The 17661-nt window shown below is 40.8% G+C and overlaps 1 protein-coding gene across 2 annotated transcripts; it reads right to left on the bottom strand.

Moving 5' to 3' along the window:
- Window positions 1–4008: 4008 nt before the first annotated feature.
- On the bottom strand, window positions 4009–17661 carry MRPS10 (mitochondrial ribosomal protein S10). 2 transcript variants are annotated; one of them, XM_074163090.1, is made up of 8 exons: window positions 17399–17456; window positions 14053–14111; window positions 13880–13952; window positions 12527–12666; window positions 11944–12052; window positions 10729–10818; window positions 10358–10453; window positions 4009–4918 (listed from the first exon to the last, which is right to left on the bottom strand). In XM_074163090.1, exons 1-7 carry the CDS (start codon window positions 17432–17434, stop codon window positions 10367–10369), a joined length of 594 nt encoding a protein of 197 aa, XP_074019191.1. In that variant the 5' UTR covers window positions 17435–17456; the 3' UTR covers window positions 4009–4918; window positions 10358–10366. The 2 variants fall into 2 exon arrangements, with proteins under 2 accessions (XP_074019191.1, XP_074019182.1); XM_074163081.1 differs by lacking the exon at window positions 4009–4918 and adding an exon at window positions 8896–9405 and having other exon boundaries at window positions 17399–17661.

Raw genomic sequence — 17661 nt, 5'->3', positions numbered from 1 at the left:
TCTTCCCAGAGCAGGCTGCACGGGAGCGTGTCCAGGCGGGGTTAGAATGTCTCCAGAGACGGAGACTGCACCACCTCTCCCGTCAGCCTGTTCCAGGGCTCTGCCACCCTCAGAGTAAAGAAGTTCCTCCTCATGTTTGGGTGGAACTTCCTATGTTCCAGTCTGTGCCCGTTACCTCTTGTCCTGTCCCTGGGCACTACTGGAAAAAGACTGGCCCCATCCTCCTGACACCCACCCTTTTAAGTATTTATCGGCGTTGATCACATGCCCCCTCCACCTTCTCTTCTCTAGACTAAGATGACCCAAGTCTCTCGGCCTCTCCTCGTAAGGGAGATGCTCCAGGCCCCGCATCATCTTTGTAGCCCTCTGCTGCACCCTCTCCAGCAGTTCCCTGTCCTTGAACTGGGGAGCCCAGAACTGGACACAGTACTCCAGTTCTATTGCACATTATTAGCACGGTATTTTTCCCCATGTACGTTTGGGGATATGATTACGTTGTCCCTAAGGAAGGGTTCCCCACCTGGTGTGTGGGAGCCGGTCAAGGCACTGCGTCCAGATACTTGTTTTTGTTTCAGTTCTGCAGAATTGGGTGCCGGGTATATAACAGCAGCCGGCACACCTCACGGCTCAGACCGCCCACCATTTGTAACGACAAAATACTGCTGATGGGTTAATTCCGTCATTCATCACTCCTAACTAGACACATGCATCTAAACTCATGTTTAAAACGTTTAGGGAGGTTGCCTGATCAGCATGCTCGTTATTCCCAAAGGGGTGTGTAATTTTTTATTACAGCTACCCAAGGTTAGTTTGGGATGTACTCGTGGCTTGACGTTGGTCCAGAAGTTCTATTTTTTGCTGTCTGGCGTCTAAGTCAGCAACTGCAAAAGAACACTTAAGACACATTGTTTTGTTTCACATCCTGTTCAAGGTGAGGTATTTTCTTTGATGTCTCAACCATGTCCCAATCGAAACTTCGTGATAAACTATTAACTTTGTTCTTTTGACATCAACTAGGCAAGCGCGGGGCATCTGCACAAGCTCCGATTTCTGCTCTGGAAACGGTCATTACGAGGAAGTGCTGAGCTATATTCACATAAAGATTTAATTTTTTTTAATTCTCACAGCATTATAGATTAATACAACTTCCGATCTCTGTTTAGATACAGAAGCAGTAGTAACCTAAATGCAGTCCAACCCACCTACGAGACTGACCCTCTGCACACGAAGGGGGACACTGCAAATGGCACGTTCACACGGACACTACTTGAGCTACAGCATCTTCCTGAACTGCCTCACGGTCTGCAGTGCTTTGCTAAAAGCTAGAGGTTTTCTGGGAAAACCTCCACAGTAAGGCTAGAGGAGGAGGAAGTGGAGGTCCAACAGAAGTCCTTAATGTTCAGACTCCTTTAATCTAACTAAAAGGTAAAATCAAAAGCTCCAAATGAAATCCCACTAAATTCTGGGTCTTCTAACACCTTCCTGCTGAATCTCACTGAAGGCTGCTCTAAGGGTCAAGTTTAATGCTTCAGCCTGTACAAAAATATACAATTCCCCCCAAACCACCTTACATTATGTCAAATAAGAAACTAAATTCAAACTCAAATCTTTGCTTTAAAGTTTTTTATATTCCTTATACCCCCACATGACGTAGCAGAAACTCCTCTGATGGTTAGTAAGGAGGGGCTATAAATGGGGTTATAATGCCGGACTCCGCAGTCTACTGCTGCTTTCCCTCCTGCAAAGCAGGCACAATAGACTCCGGTTTGTCTCCTGGAGAAAAGAGTACCAGCACTACATGAAAGCCAGACAATTCCAAATACGACGGAGGCACGGAATACTTTGGTGAAAAATGTTTTAGCATTTAGTTGGTGATCATAGCTTCTAGGTAGTCTATCCTGACCTGACGGAATCCGTGGATTTGGCTGAAGCAAGTAAGCACGTGAACCGCAGTTCAGGTACACATGAAGCCTCCACAGTTACTGCTGCGTGTTGTCAGTACCACTGCCTGTTCAGTAACACCAGTAAAGTTGTCTGACTTCACAGATAAACCCTCCTGGTGTGGAGGAAGTTGTCTTAATCCAGATCATTCCACTGACCCAGTTTACCGGGTAGCCCCTGTCGTGGTTTCAGCTGGGCTAGAGTTAACTTTTTGTGCAAGTGGCTGGTGTAAGGCTGTGTTTGGATTTGGGATGCTTGTGTGTGCAGCTTTTGCTTTACTTATAACTGTCTTTATCTCAACCCACGAGTTTTTTCTCACTTTTACACTTCTGATTCCCTGTCCTGCTAGGGGGGAGTGAGTGACCAGCTGTGTGGTTCTAGCCACGACACCCCCAGCAGATACATGGCTGTGGCCCAGCAGTAGGAATTCCCTTCGCAGGCTCTGTAAAAGCCAACACATCACGTAACACCACTGGCTAAAATGAACTATTTCCGACTACCAGTTTTTTTGGTGGAGTTGGCAGCCATGCTCTGTAAGAGGAAAAATACCGCCAATCCATCCTACCTCTGTCTAAGTGTGAAAAAGGAGGTTTATTTGCACGTTGCAATAATTGTTGCTTATTGACTTTGCAGTTTGGCACTGGGAGACGGCAGGAAGAGGAGTTGTCGTCGTTCAGAGCTGAACTCCGGGGACTCAGGAGCTTTTGGGGGACTGAACTTGGGAACAACTGCTAAGGTAGTGAGCAGCTGGAAGCCTGTGTGTTCATGTACGTGTTAAAAACAAAAGGGAAATTACAGGAACTTGGTGGTAGTAAGGATAGGTTGGATTTAAGTGCTGTTTAAAAGTGTCTCTTTTTAAAAATTCTGGCTATGGTAATATTTCACACTAAGTTGAGTTTCATTCTGCTTTTTAATGTTGCCTTATGAATTAAAAATGTGCTAATCTTGTTCTTTTGTGACACTCTGAATGCCAGCACTTGCTTCTGTGATCATTTATTCACACTTCTTCTGGCAGTAACAGGGATGGTTTTCTACAAGCTTGCAAGATTTGGGCCTGTAGCTTAATAGCTCCTGTCCCCCATTTTCCTTCATCCTGACTTCAGTTTCACCCTCGAAACCAATTATACACCTGGGACTGCTGCCCCCTTTCTGCTCATCTCCTTCCTCTCTCCTCCCCACACCTTGTGTGAGAATCCTGCTTGGGTCAGATTTGGTGCTTAGGATTAAACTGTTTGTGAACTACTTGTGCTGCCATTCACAAATGTGTCTTGGAAGATGTGCTCCGTAGGAGATTAGCACCTTGGCTTCTCTGTGGTGAGGCACAGGCAGCAAAGCGGCACTGACCTTGATACCTCATGAGACCGGAAAGCATGTAGCGACCCGGTATGGTATTATTATGTGGTATATTATCTTTTTATTTTTATTTATTAATTTTTGCTCCTGTCAGCAGCGAGAGCAGTACACAGGGCAGGCTGGTGCCTCAGCAGCGGGAGTGCACACAACCCAGGAAGGCAGCTCACCTGTTCCAGGCCATGTCCCTCTCCTCCCAGCATGGTCCAGTAGTGGGTCAGTAGGCAGAGGGACCCCTGCCTCTGCTGGGGACAGTGGGGGGAGCCTGAACTAGCAGCAGGGAAAGGGAAACGCAGCGGGAAGTGCTGAAACTGGTTCCCCCACAGGCTCTCTCTGCAACTCCGTTCCAAATAAAATGCAACTGCTAATCACTCCATTGACTTAAAAATTCCAAACCAAGTTGGACCCTGGTTCAACTACCTGAAATTGCATTTCTGAAGTGAAATCACATCACTTACACTGGAGCTTCTAGTTGCTAGCACAGTATCATAGCACCAGCAATGCTCTTTTTACAGATTTCCTATGCAGCAGCGTCTTTGATTCCAGCAATAATACTGGAAAGAAAACCAAGGCAAAAAGCTTGAATTATTTGTAATCTGCTCTGCTGACCTAATTCTGTCAGCAGCCACGATAAACCCCGGCAGCAGAAGTCTGCTCTGCTACCTGTGTATCTTCAGCACTTTCATCTGCATGACATGTTCTAGAGACACATGGTTTATAAAAGCCACTTCCTTTATTTTAGAGAACTCTGCTAATTTAAACGTAACGGATTCCTCATCGTTAGCTTACTGCCTTCATTCTTCTGTCTCATTTATCAGTGCAGCACTCACTTTCATGCTTCTCTTCATCCCTGCATTTCTACTTCTACTTTTGCCTTTTCCCTTGTCAGATGCCATTTTTTTCATTTTAGTGTATGTTTTTAGTTGGAATAAATGTATTGATCACACTCTTTTCCCACCCAAATGCACAAATGGAGAGCTAAACTTGAAATAATTTTGCCGTAAGTTACTTAGGGAGTGGAATTTACACCACAGACTGTAGCGTATAGCTTATAAAGTTCAATGCTGATTTCTTTACTATATGCTGTATTGTGGCATATAATAAAAAGATGCGTAACTGTACCGGCTTGAAGCAATGTGAAGGGCAAGAGAGGAGGTTCATTTCTTCCTTCATCTCAGTCTGTCCTTGCTTAATCTTTTCTGTTGCCTCTTTCTATACATTGCTCCTTTCCTGGTAGCAGCTGGCACCTACGCAAAGGCAAGTATCTTTAATTTGCCTTCATGTGCTATTTGTATAAAATAGAGAATAACAAGAAAATGAATACCAGCGAAAACAAAAAAAGCCGAGCTATGACCAAATACAGTGTTTGGCAGCTGCTGACTTAAAAATATAAAATGAATTTTTTATCACAAAATCCTCCAAACTTTCTACTTACAGGCTACTTCACAAAACTGAAAGTTCCCTGCAGGAGAACCCGAGTGCCTTTGGAGCCGGCCATTTCAGCAGGCCGCTGCAGCTGCAGGACGTTCAGGATGTGGCATGACTTTTTTGGTGAAAGAATGATGCTATTGTCTTCTAAAGGGCAACACAGTGCCCCTCTGAAGCTAGCTGGAGGTGGTATGCTGACCTATTGAAAGAGCAGAGCACGGCCACATTTAAAGCAACAGATTTTTAAAACTTCTTTATTCCTCTTTCTCTAGCATTAATGAGGAACAAAAAGTTATTCAGGCAAATACTTTTTACTTACGTGTGCAAGTTGCTTGTTTGCTTATTCTTAAGCAAAACTAATTTAGCTAAGAAAAGAACTGCTGGGTGCTTTCCTATTTCTGTTCTCAAATAGCCATATTTAACCTAATATTCTTATTTTGCTGAGGGAAACTATGTTTAGAAACTGCTTTGCCACTGCTTTTGTTTTTACCGGTGTGAGCTGTATTTCGAGCGACGGTGTTGAAAATTAAGCTGCATTTCTTTTGACAAGAAAATGGCTAATAGGTTTAGTGACACTGCAATTCCTTACACTGCAGTTACTGTAATATGTTGTTAATGTAAAAAACACTACCGAGCTTACACACTGAAAAAACATGGAATATGGAGAATAAGAGAGCATATCTTAAAATTTTAGTCTGGTATTTTTTTGGGGGCAGGAAGCATTTTAGAAAGATCCAAAGTACACTAACTACATAAGCTGCCTGAATCCATGTCTTGTCTATAGCAACATTAGCTTAAGAAACTCCAAACTCACAAACATTTATGTAGAATCAGGTATCATTCAGTAGGTAGCTCAGCTGACAACTTAGCAAACGTGCATTCCAGTTTATATGCCAGAAATGGAGAACTGAACATGAAAGACCGGGATGAAGACACAGACCTAAACCTTCTGTGGACACCCAAAAAAATTCATACATTCTTTTCAGTGTTTCAAACTAGTTCTGCAGTACATATTTTCCAATCCTTGATACCCTGCACTGGGACAGGTTATTCAATATTTAAAAGCCAAGTAGAGGTATAGATTTGAATGTGACGCTAGAGAAAAGAGGAAAGAAATCCACATTATGACTTTCTCTCCTTTTGAGTGGGTGCCAACGTTAAGGAAGAACTGGTCAGATGAAAACTGGTCCTGTTTAAAATACTAGAGTTCATTTTTCTGCCAACTAGTTACTGAAGTAATCTATGAATAGAGCATCAGTTTTACTTTTTATGTTTCCTTTTGGATAATGCAGAATGATTGTTTTGGTCGGAAAGTTTCATCACTGCCTTTGATTTTTGGCAGCAGACTAAACCTTCAGTTTCTTAGCAGCACGACCACCACAGACTAAAGTGCCTCTAATCAACTCCAAGTATGTGAAGTTGCTGTACACGCTTAGAATCTTGTGTTACTTGATTATGATGTCACTGTGTCTCCTCCATACTGTAGATATTTTAACTTCCTCTGAAGAAAAGGCAAAACTTTTGTACTTTAATGGCTTAGGGAAAAGGCCCTATGAATGTTTTCTGTAACTAACATTAAAAAAACCCCAACCTATTATTTTGAACTGGAAATACATTCTAATACTGAAGCAAAGAACAGTTAATATTTACATGGCAGGAGGGAATGAAAGATGAATGACAATAATGTGCTGATGTACAGAAGACCTTGCATCAGCAGATGTGAAACACTGCACGCTTTCTGATACTATCAAGCGGCATCTTATCCAAGTAGAAAGAAAATGTGTACTTTTTAGCAATCACATTTCTCGTAATTCAATAGACAGCATTTCCAAAGAAAGTTACTTTTTGTTAAGGGAACTAGGAAGTTTGGACTGAACAGCAGCTTCTTTTTTTAGAGTGAGACAAAACCCCAAATCCCATGCTGTCCTCTTACTGAACAAATATATTGCTTGCATTAAAAGTCGGGGGTTTTAAAAATGTTCCTACTGTTAATGAAATTCCTCTCCTATTCCTATATCATGAAGAAAGTGGGTCAGTTGAGGTAGAGTATGCGTGGGCATACAGTGGTACACTCATTCCCTGGTGCACTGGCAAGCTGTTGTACACTCAGATCCTCTGAGGCCCTTCGTGATTTATCATGGTTGTCTTATAAACGACGGTCAGAAATGTAACATCCACTTTTCAACACACAAATGGACAAGGGTAAATACTGATTTTTGTGGGGAAAAAACTCACCCCTGAACTTGAGAAAACCACAGCAAACTAGTCAGAGAGAAACCTGAGGATGAACTTTTTAAACAGGAGCAAGAAATCTCCCCAACTTTTATGACAGGAAAGATATTTTTAAAAGCCAGCTGTGCTCTTTTCTGGCTGCAAAAGCATGGAAACTAGAGGAAGGGTGGCATTTCCTAATGGCACTTGCTTGGAAAAGCCATGATCACTGTGTGAGGTTCTATTCCCAAACTTCTAATTTGAAGGGACAAATACTCTGCCTGTTTTAGTGGAGTTTGATCTAAGACAACAGCAGACTTGAAGCAGTTTTAACTACAGCTTTATACTATACAAAGAGCAAAACTTTCTTATGTCACAACTTCCTGAGTAAATCACTTTATTTCCAGTGCTCCGTAGAATAACAGGTAAATAGTTATTAATTTCCTGGCACATGAAGTGCAGAGACTGGCAGGAAAGGGTTCTAAAGCAAGAAGCCTGCTGTATAGTCATATTAAAGCTAACACGATAATTAAGTGGTGGTGGTATGGTTAAGACTAACTGTAGAAACCAAAATTGAAGTAACATTCCAGGCATGACTGATGACCCCTGGCATGTCTAAGAAATGGCAATACATGCTCTAGAGCGCTATGATGAAAAGCTTAGAATAAATTCAGACTGCATTAAAGAATCAGAATGCTTTGCTGTGAACATCCTGTGTGGCACATACTGCTTTTATTTCAGGTCATGAAATTGGGGTCATTCTGGTAATTTTGCTATATGAACGCAGAAGTGGGCACTTCAGACAGATTACAAGTCTGTCTAGATATCATTTAAGGCTCTGAATGTCTGACTCATAACAACACAATACAGCGTGTTTAAATACTGATGTTTATAAATGGTATGAAGCATAACATTTTTATTAACTTTCTCTAAAATTCAACTAAAAATTTTCAGATTGAAAATGAGACAAGATGGTCAGTAGGTAGAAAGATGACTTGAGAGAAGATTTAAAGCAATGATTTTAAATTGATTAAAGCAATGTTGTGTTGGCACTTGCTAAGAAAGATGGCAGAAGTCAAACCTGGAGAAGCATGAAGAAAAAGAATGGGAAAAGAAGTAAAGAATGGAAATAGTTTATACAACAAAATATTTTATCTGAGGTTTTATAAGTGAGCATCAAGAACATGCTGTGAAAGTCAGAAGCCACATTAGTAGGTGGAAAAAGATGATCTGATCAGAGTCTATTGCATTGTTATGGTGTCATGCAAAGGCATAACTAGAGATACAAACATGTTGTTATGCCTTAGGAAACCCCTAAGTGTGAAGGGGAAGACAGAGAAAGCAGGGAAGGATCACAGGAAGGAAGTTTCATACAGGGGAAAGTAAGGAAGAGAAGTGTGGCCTACTGAGGTTAGTAAGATGGCAGCAATAGCAAATATTGGGTCTGTGAGAGTCATGCTTTTTTGGGACGGACATAATCTGTGATGGCAGTTAGCTATGGCTCTGTCAACACAGTTACGGTCCAGAGATCCCTTTAAATGTGCACTGGCCTTCCCCAGCATGCAATGAGGCTGGAAGCAAGAAATTATCTAATCACATGCCTTTCCCAAGATCAACTATTCCTTCTGCCAAGGGGCTGCTTACATGGGTTAGTACTTTCTGCATCTGTCTCCTAATTCGTTCCTATTTAGGTCTGATAACTAAAACTCTGAGCCAATCGACAAGCCACGCTGACTGGCCATATAGCCAAAAACTGCAGGATGAAAGTAGAACACCAGAGACAATAAAAGACAACCCCTTAATCTTACCATGCATCAAACAGAGATGTGGAAAGACTTAGTACTGAGCACAGTCACAATTCAATACTATATATAGCTTGAACTTGGCAGGTGGCTTATGCAAAACTAAAGCACAGAAGCATGGCAAATTTGAAGAAAATATAACACAGACTTGAAAGAGGCTGTTCCTCTGAAGCACCAGCTTTATTTAACGAGGTCAGCTCACAGTTTCTTCCTTCACATTATCTAGTATCTGACATGACTTTAAGAAATGCTATTATGACTGAATACTAGGAATGAGAGAAAGGAAGAATAGTTCGAAACTGAGGAAAGCAAACACCTTGAAGGGAAAGCTTGGCAGCATATCTTCCCATAAGGGCTTTTTTTGAGGCATATTGTTGAAGATGCACAGACAGATTACTTTCTACCATGAGTGGTACCAGCTATATTGGCTGTCTTGAAATATCCCTCCTAAAACAGCTCTGAGCCTCTGTACAGCTAGAAAATGCAGACAATCTTCAAGCACAAGCTTAGTTTCTTGTCTTTCAACTATCTGTCATTAAGATTGTCCATTTCTATCTCATAATAACACTGGGCTTCTTTTCTTCTGTGATTGTAAAAACCTTTGAGTGCTCTTGACAAGTATGATCCAGCCTCTCTGGTCGTCTTATCCAGTGACCGTGTCCTTCCTGTTTACCTGGTAAAGGTAGAAGAGCTTAATGCAATCTGAAGGTAAAGTCGATGATGGCTTTGCACCCAGTATCATCTCCTTTGATTCACAGTGAACTAATCTTCAAAGCAGTTGAGCACTCTTTTGCTATTTGCACTGTTTTTCCCCTCTAAGCTTAAGTAGTATCCAGCTAGACTGGGTTTACACAATAACCAACCCAGCCAGTTTAGAAAAAGGCTATACCTTCCCCTGTAGCGAACTAAAACACTTAATGCACTGTTTGTCCTATCCACACTGACACTTTCTGGTATCCATTTGCTTTGCAACATGGTTCTAAAAGAACTTCATTAAGTTAGAGACATAAGACCGTGGAACTCTCAGGTTTGTACTGTGATCGCTATGTTCTTCTGTTAGCAAGCAGTTGCTAAACCTGGAAAGGAGGCTATTGGAACTGTAGGAGCCTAGAAAAGTCTCAATATGCCTCAGTGTCCTTAAGATTGTGGTTTTTGACTTACTACAACGCAATAGATAAGCAGTACGTACACGTAGGATTCCGTTACTTCAAAGAAGCAATAGCAAAAAGTGTTTAACAATCTGGCATCCATAACATGAAACGTTACACGAATTTGAAGTGGATTTTGCAAGTCTTTCAGAATTCAGAAGCCATTCAGTATAAAAAAGAAATTGAGATTTTTAATAAAATATATTTATATATACACTTATGTATATATAAAAAAACAAAAGTTACCTTTCTATGATTACATTATAGACGACCATAGTTCTTGATTACAGAGTACAGTCAAAATTCTTCCCTTTACAGTTGTTCACTCTACATGTACTGGAGTTATGATCAAGAATAACTCAATGAAACAAGAGTTTATATAATTACTTTATAAGAGAACTTTTATTTAACAGCAGACCGTCTCAGTGAGTTAGGTTGATAGGAGCAACTAATTTCAGCGCTAATGCAGCCAAGTACCTGGTGGGTTCATGACTTGACTTCAGTTTCTTCTACCTGAGGTAGTGTATCCCAAACTGGTTTCTGAATGTGTTCAGGTATTTTCTCTATCTTAGTCTAAAAGGGAAGCAAAACAACTATTTATTATACCAACTAGTTAACATCTAACTGCTTTGCTTTATTTATTCTGGTTTAAGATATTTATCAGATTAAAAATGCCACCTAGTGGCCTTTTTTAGCAATACGGCCTCTTTACCATTTCATACTTTGGAAAAACGTTCCTTCAAATCACACGCACTTCCTCTGCTGACTTTCTAAAGACTTCAGTAGTTAGTGATACTTGCATCAGGACTTGGTCTCATAACAGTTAATGAAGTGAGAAGGAAACTTACCTTTTTTACTTCCATGGCAACCCCTTCAGGTAAGTTTCGTTGAACATACTCCAAGTAAACTGCAGCAGTACTGCTTGTTAGATGTTTTAACTGAAACAGAAGTAATGCTTTTTTAATGAACTACTACTGTTAATACTTTGAACAGAATACAAAAAAAAACCAGTTTGCCCTAGCTTCTCTAGTTCTTGCTATGGGAACAAGCATCTTAGTAGCTTCCATAATACTGACCGGAGGCAGCTAAGCTGTACACAACTCTCACATAAGTATAAAGCAGTTATTTCACTCCACAGAATTGTACATACTGCCTGTGGTCACATGCATTGATTATGATGGAAGTGGTGAATCGTAACACTGCAGGTACCAGATGAAATTAAATTACAGGTTTGCAAGAATTAGCAGTTTTTACATAGTCTCAAAGTTCAAGCTTGTTATAAATCCTGCACCTCCAGAATTCCATTGAATTCTTGATTTTCTAGGTTCTCCTGGATGGCAAAAATAGTGCTTATGGTCTGTGGGCAGCTATTTGACTGCACTAGTGTCTGGGGAATTCAAGCAAAGTCCCATTTTGCTAAGCACTGTGCAAATATACAGTAAGAGACCCAGGAGCCACAAATGCTGGCAGTAAACCTTTCTTCTAAGAAAGTCAACCACAGCTGCATTCTAAACCATACAGAAGTCTGTGTCATCAGCCACAGAGCTAGTGGTTTGTATATGCTTCCTTTCTTGTATTTCCCCCACGCAGTTTTAGTTTGCCACACGTTGTTGCATAGCGCAAAAGTATGTGTGTTCAAAAGTATCAGACAAACTCACAAAGAACAGAACCCTTAGTGACTGGTAATGACAATGGTTTAGCTGCATCTTCTTCCCTTCCTGAGAAAGCTCCTATCCCACTGATTCTCAGAAACTAACGGCATAAACCACATAAAGATAACCCTCAGTTCTACCTTATTTTTTAATCATTCTTTCAGCTGTTAAGATGATGGTCAAAATCAGCCTTTTAATCCAAAAATTACATAGGCTGTGCACTCAGAATAACTTGTTTTACAATTGATGTACCTGGGTCAGTTATTTTCTGCTACTACCTGCACTTTCCTCCCCAACCCAGGTAAATACAAAGTTAGTGTTCGCTCCTGAACTAACATCTATTAACATCTTCGAATCGTGCACCCAGAACACACTTTTTTTTTTTTTTAAAAGAAAAAAACATTTTCTTACTTCTAAACACATGTAATGTGTTCTCATTTCATACTGGACTCTGTGCTTCTTGTAAATGTGAACAGATTTTAGAAGTGTCAATCGTTCTATCTTCTTTGGAGGTTTATGTCTGAAGAAAGCACAACAAGAAAATTTCATTTTACATGAAGGATACTAATGCAGATTATCTGAAAGACTATGCTGAAATCCCTGCCCTTATTTGACATTTAGAAGATCTACAAGGAAGTATTAAACACTGGTACAGTCTATTATTAACCCACATGGGCACGGTTAATACTCAGGTATTAATTGGCATTAGTTCAGGGAAGCTACAGCACTGACAACTGTACTTAGAGTAATGTCAATAAACTTCACGTAGTTGAAACGCAATTCTACTATGGCAGTGCTGAGTGTAGAAATGCTGCTGCTTTCTCATCGCTGTGCTGCCATCTAAGAAGCGTTAGATTTATAATCTGAGAAAAAACATGTCAGATTACACCTCTTTCTTCTGAAAAAGAGAAAATACTTCTAAGCACAGAGCCTGAATATACAGTAGATGACGTAAGTATCTGACACCATATCACTCTACAGATCAGTTACTTACACTTTTTCAACAGAGATGCCAAGTTCTTTAGCTGCAAGCACTGCAAAATATTCATAGCTGTCCAACACAGCTTTATCATGGCCTTTAACTAAAAGGGACAATCTCTTGTACAGTGTTTCTGGCTCATCTGAAATAGATACCTGCGTTTTTAAAGAAAGGACAAGTGTTACCACTCCATGCTCTCCTTAATTAATGCATGCACTGCATAGTTTCTTAGCTGTGCAACCCATTTTTAAATGAGGAAAAAAACCCCCACACAGTTAGCTGCTTATTTTAGTTTATCTGCAAGAGGCTGACAGTATTACCTTGATTGACAGTTCTCACTCTTATCAGGGAAGGCAAAAGTGTGACAAGATACCTAACTTCTGAATATTTAGGTAAAATTTCTTAATCAGAAAAGGAAAGGGAATGCCAGATAAATTTGACAGGGACAACACTAGCAAGAATGCTAGAATGAAAAAGCAAGAATGAGGCTCATGTTAAAGCAAGTCTGGAGTACCAATATTTGTATTTTAAATAGCAGTATGAGAATACCTGAAATTCTCAAACTTTGCTCAGGTATGAACAGTAACCAGAATTCTCACTTTAGTAAGTCAGTTATAAGGCTACTTTAAACATAGTGGGCTTCCCCAGGCATATTATCCTTTATATTTGTCCAGGTAAAAGTTTATGACCTTCAGTTACAAATTTATGACTTTCAGTTAAAGCTTCGATTTCTGATGGCCTGGGCTCACTGATCCTCCGAAAAGCCTTGATGTGTCCAGGAAACACTGATTTTCCCACAGGTTTACTCCCAGGCACTGTAGCACAGTAAATCCAGCACATACCAGATGTGTCAGGAAGGCTGGGATTGCACTGTGGATCTAATACTGCCTATAAGATTTTTGGCTTGCTTGCATGTATTATACAGATTGAGCACATGTTTTTGAGGTCTGAGTCAAAATCAAGGCATTCAGATTCTAAACACAAGATATCCACTACGTGCCTTCATGAACTTCCCACCTCATCAGCCCTGGATTCCCAGTTTCCAAGCCAGAGACAAAGGCCTTAGGCTGGCTGAGCTGCTGTAAGGGCTGAACTGAACGTGGCAAAAGGCTGATATTTCATGGAGTTATAGCTGCGCAGAGGAGGAAAGCAACTAAGAGGTAATTGCGAGGTACAGAAATCTTGCTGGGAAAAAAAAATTTTAAAATATCTCAAATACCAATAATGTAAATTGTTTCTTTCTCTACGGCAAATTTGACATCATTAAGACAAAACTTTAAAATGCTGCAATAAAGGAATTCCAGTTTTCCTGTACACCCTCTTTGTTACTAAGAAAATATACAAAATATCATTCTATGAAACACTTACCAAAGGATTAGTCTTAGGCTCCTGTGTATCAACATGGGATCCAGCCAGCCTTCCTCTCATCAAGTTGGAGTTTCTAGAAATGTGGTAATGGGGATAGCATAAAACAAGTTGTTAAAGTTGGATTTTTTAGGGAGTGTAGAGAAGTGGAAAGAAGGAGGGCCTTTTATACTTACGGAAGAAAACACTGCTTTTGCATAATTCTGCTTGCATAATTGACAGGAAAAGCTGATCCCTGTATAAAACAAATAGGTTATGGGTTGTTGCTTCCCCCCCAAATCAGAAAGTAGTCATTTACCACAGGTTTATTAAAGATTACTTTTTTGCACACCAGAACATAACACATTCCTAGGTACTGCTTTGCCAAATTAGAAAGTTTGCATGGGAAAACAGGAGCATGAAAATCACAGAATCACAGAATCACCTAAGTTGGAAGGGACCTTTTAAGATCATCTAGTCCAACCAATGAAAAAAAAAAAAAAACAACAAAAACAAACAAAAAAACCCCCAACAACCCACAACACACACCCCCACCCCACCACACCACCCAACACTAATCCATATTCCCAAGCACCATGTCAACTCCTCTCTTGAATACCTCCAGGGATGGTGCCTCAACCACCTCCCTGGGCAGCCCATTCCAATGCCTGATAACCCTTTCAGTAAAGAAATATTTCCTAATATCTAACCTGAACTTCCCCTGGCGTAACTTGAGGCCATTACCCCTTGTCCTATCATCTGTAACTTGGGAGAAGAGACCGACCCCCGCCTCTCTACAGCCTCCTTTCAGGTAGTTGTAGAGAGCGATAAGGTCTCCCCTCAGTCTCCTCTTCCCCAGACTGAACAACCCCAGCTCCATTAAAATGTACATTAAAATGTATTTTAATATACAATAGCACCTAAAAAAAGGAACACATTAAGGGAACAATATAACAGCATGCACCTATTATTAACCAGACACCTGAATACCAATCACAAAACATTTTTTTAGCAGAAAAACATTTTATGTGGCATCAGATACCATTTCTGTATATGATAGTATTTTGTCTTCACTTTTACTTTCATAATATAATATCTATTAGTTTTGTCAAGAGATGAGCCTAAGTAGGACTTTCTGTTGTAAAAGCAGTTGAAAACAGTATCTTATAAAGGCAAAAATTCAACCTCTGAATTTAACTTGAAATTTCCCATTTTTTCAGAAAAAAATTCCCTGTGATTTTGCACACTTGTTCTTTTGAAGATAATATTTAAATAGAAATACTTCTAACAAGTAAACGAACCACACTGAAAAGAAAACATGATTTTTTTTTTCTGTGTTGAAGAGGGAACGCAACTGTTAATCAAGACGTAACATTACTGTCTTTCACACTAGAAAAATTGCTCCCTTCTGAACATTATGTGGCTTCTAGCTTCCTTCCACTAACTCTCAATTTGGCAAAATTATAGACTACTTGAGAGGAAAAAAAAAAAAGGAACCAGAACTCTGAGTTGCTTAAGAGAAACTCAGGGCTGCACTGCAGCAGAACGCTGAAGCAAAATTAGCTACTCCTCCAGCGCCTTGATACTCTTGTTTAACAGATGTTGGAGTCATAGATTTTGAGAGAAAAGACATACCCACACATTAGTTATGTAGGTGACTATAATCAAACATCTGAAAACAGCCAGAATTGACACTTTTCCAGGTAATCTTAATACAGTCACTCATAGATACGCATAGCTAACTATATGATGCTATCAGTCCCTTCTCCAGTATGCATTATATATTATAGATCAGCAAGAAATGAAGCTGTTTTCTGAAGTAATTCTGCATTCAGTAAGGAAGGCGACTGCAGGAAGAGATAGAAAAGTTTCCAGTTTACAAAGCTGACTGGTGTCTGGAGAGCACAGCTGAATGTTTCCCTTTGGGCAAGCCTTTCAAATCCAGATGTTCACAGATGAGCACTGGTGTTACATTCTCAAGTGCATGACACAATAAGCAACTTTAGGAGCACTGAATATTTGCCACTATAGTTGATGACCATTCAGAGTATTTCAAAATTCATGCTGGGAACCACCTGAGCCTTAATACCTAAAATTAAAGAAATACATCTGATGAAGTTATCTTGATCTTTGCACCTCAATTCTCTGTCTCTGAAACCGGAATACTGCCTCCCTTTCATTCAATGCCAACATAAAGTACACTAACATTATCACCTGACATCACTTCAGAGAGCAGATAGGCCCACGAGCATAAAAAATTGTATTCAGTGCAGGGCTTAACCTGTGTATGCAAGTATACGGCACAGAACCTGACCCCAGATGACAAATATAAGACTACTGACTGGAACTGTAATTAAAAGTTGTATATGGTTTTGGGTTTCTTTGGATACACACAGTCTCTGCTATGTACTCTTTTACTTCTAAATGTTTGATCTTGTAACATGAATTTATTATTTGCATGCAAAGATATATACTCTCATTGCATATTGTGCTACATGGTTTTGGGATAGAAAAATTTCAGTCTTGTGTAATAAAGATGAATTAAAAAAAACCCATGATGAAACAGTACAGTTTTATCTCACAAACTAAGTTCTGCAGCCTTTCCAATATTTTATGATTGTGCATACTTTTTCCACCACACGCCGTCTTCTTTTATTATTCATTACGTAGGCATGCATTGAGCCAAAAGTTTTTGTAAAATAAAATTAAAGGTGCTCTGTGCAAATCTTTGACAAAATGATACGTTGAGTACCCCAGGTAGCAAAGATGGCATTCAGCAGGTGCTGAAGCATATTTTAACAGCTTGCTTCATTCTCTGACCTAAATATACTTTATGTGCTCTTGATAATGGCCATCATAGAAGGTGGGAAAGACACTCAGACTGCAACATAACAGGAGTCCGCTTCCTGTATTAGTCTTGCACAAAACAAAATCACCTCTCTCCAAATGCAAAATAGCCTCAATTTTGTTTGGTTAAGAGATCTTATAGGACACAGGAGAGAGATGCCGGAAAGGTAAGCAAGTCCAGAACATGGTACATTCAGTGAAGACGGGAGTTTAGAGCTTCAGAAAATGAATAGGAAACCCCCTGTCATCAGAATTTCTCAACCTGAGAGAAAGCAATCACTCTTTAGAAGTTAAAACCAGCAAAAAACATCGGTAGTAAGATTTGAAACTTTAAGACTAGGAACAGGCTTAGCACATGACGTCCAAATCCAAGCCATCTACTCTTCATCATCCCTTACAACCAGAGTAACCGCCGCAAAACCATGACTACAGGGAACAGCTTTTGAGGACCCGCTAAAAAGGAAGCCACTTGCGATCTCCCCAGCCCGCAGGAGCCCACCGAGGAAGGCTACCACGCAGCTCCACACCGGGGACGCGATGCCGGAGTTTGCACAGCGCCGAGCACCGACCCTCAGCCGCTGTGCGGCCCCAAACTCCTTTTCCCTCTCCCCTTGGGAGTGGGAGGAGAAAGGAGGAGAAGGAGAAGGAGAAGGAGAACGGAGCCCACTCATCCCCCTCTCCCGCCACACACCCCACCTGACAGAGCCGCCGCCACAAGCAGGCCGCCGCCATCTTGTCTCCGCCCTAACCCGCCGACTATAGCGGGCGGCCCGGAAGGAGAAGAGCCCGCCCAAAGGCCCAACCGATCCAAGAGCGCCCCCCGCCTCCATGGCGGACCAAGCAGCTCCCGCTGAGGCGGCGAGCATGGCCGCCCTCGGGCGTGGGGAGGCGAATTTGGGAGCTCTTATGGCGCCGTCCGGCGCCATAAGAGCTCCCAATTCGCCTCCCCACCCCCGTCC

The sequence above is a fragment of the Numenius arquata genome, chromosome 2 (genome assembly GCF_964106895.1).
Source record: "Numenius arquata chromosome 2, bNumArq3.hap1.1, whole genome shotgun sequence".
Taxonomy (NCBI): Eukaryota; Metazoa; Chordata; class Aves; order Charadriiformes; family Scolopacidae; genus Numenius; species Numenius arquata.
This window is presented reverse-complemented; position numbering and strand designations above follow the sequence as displayed.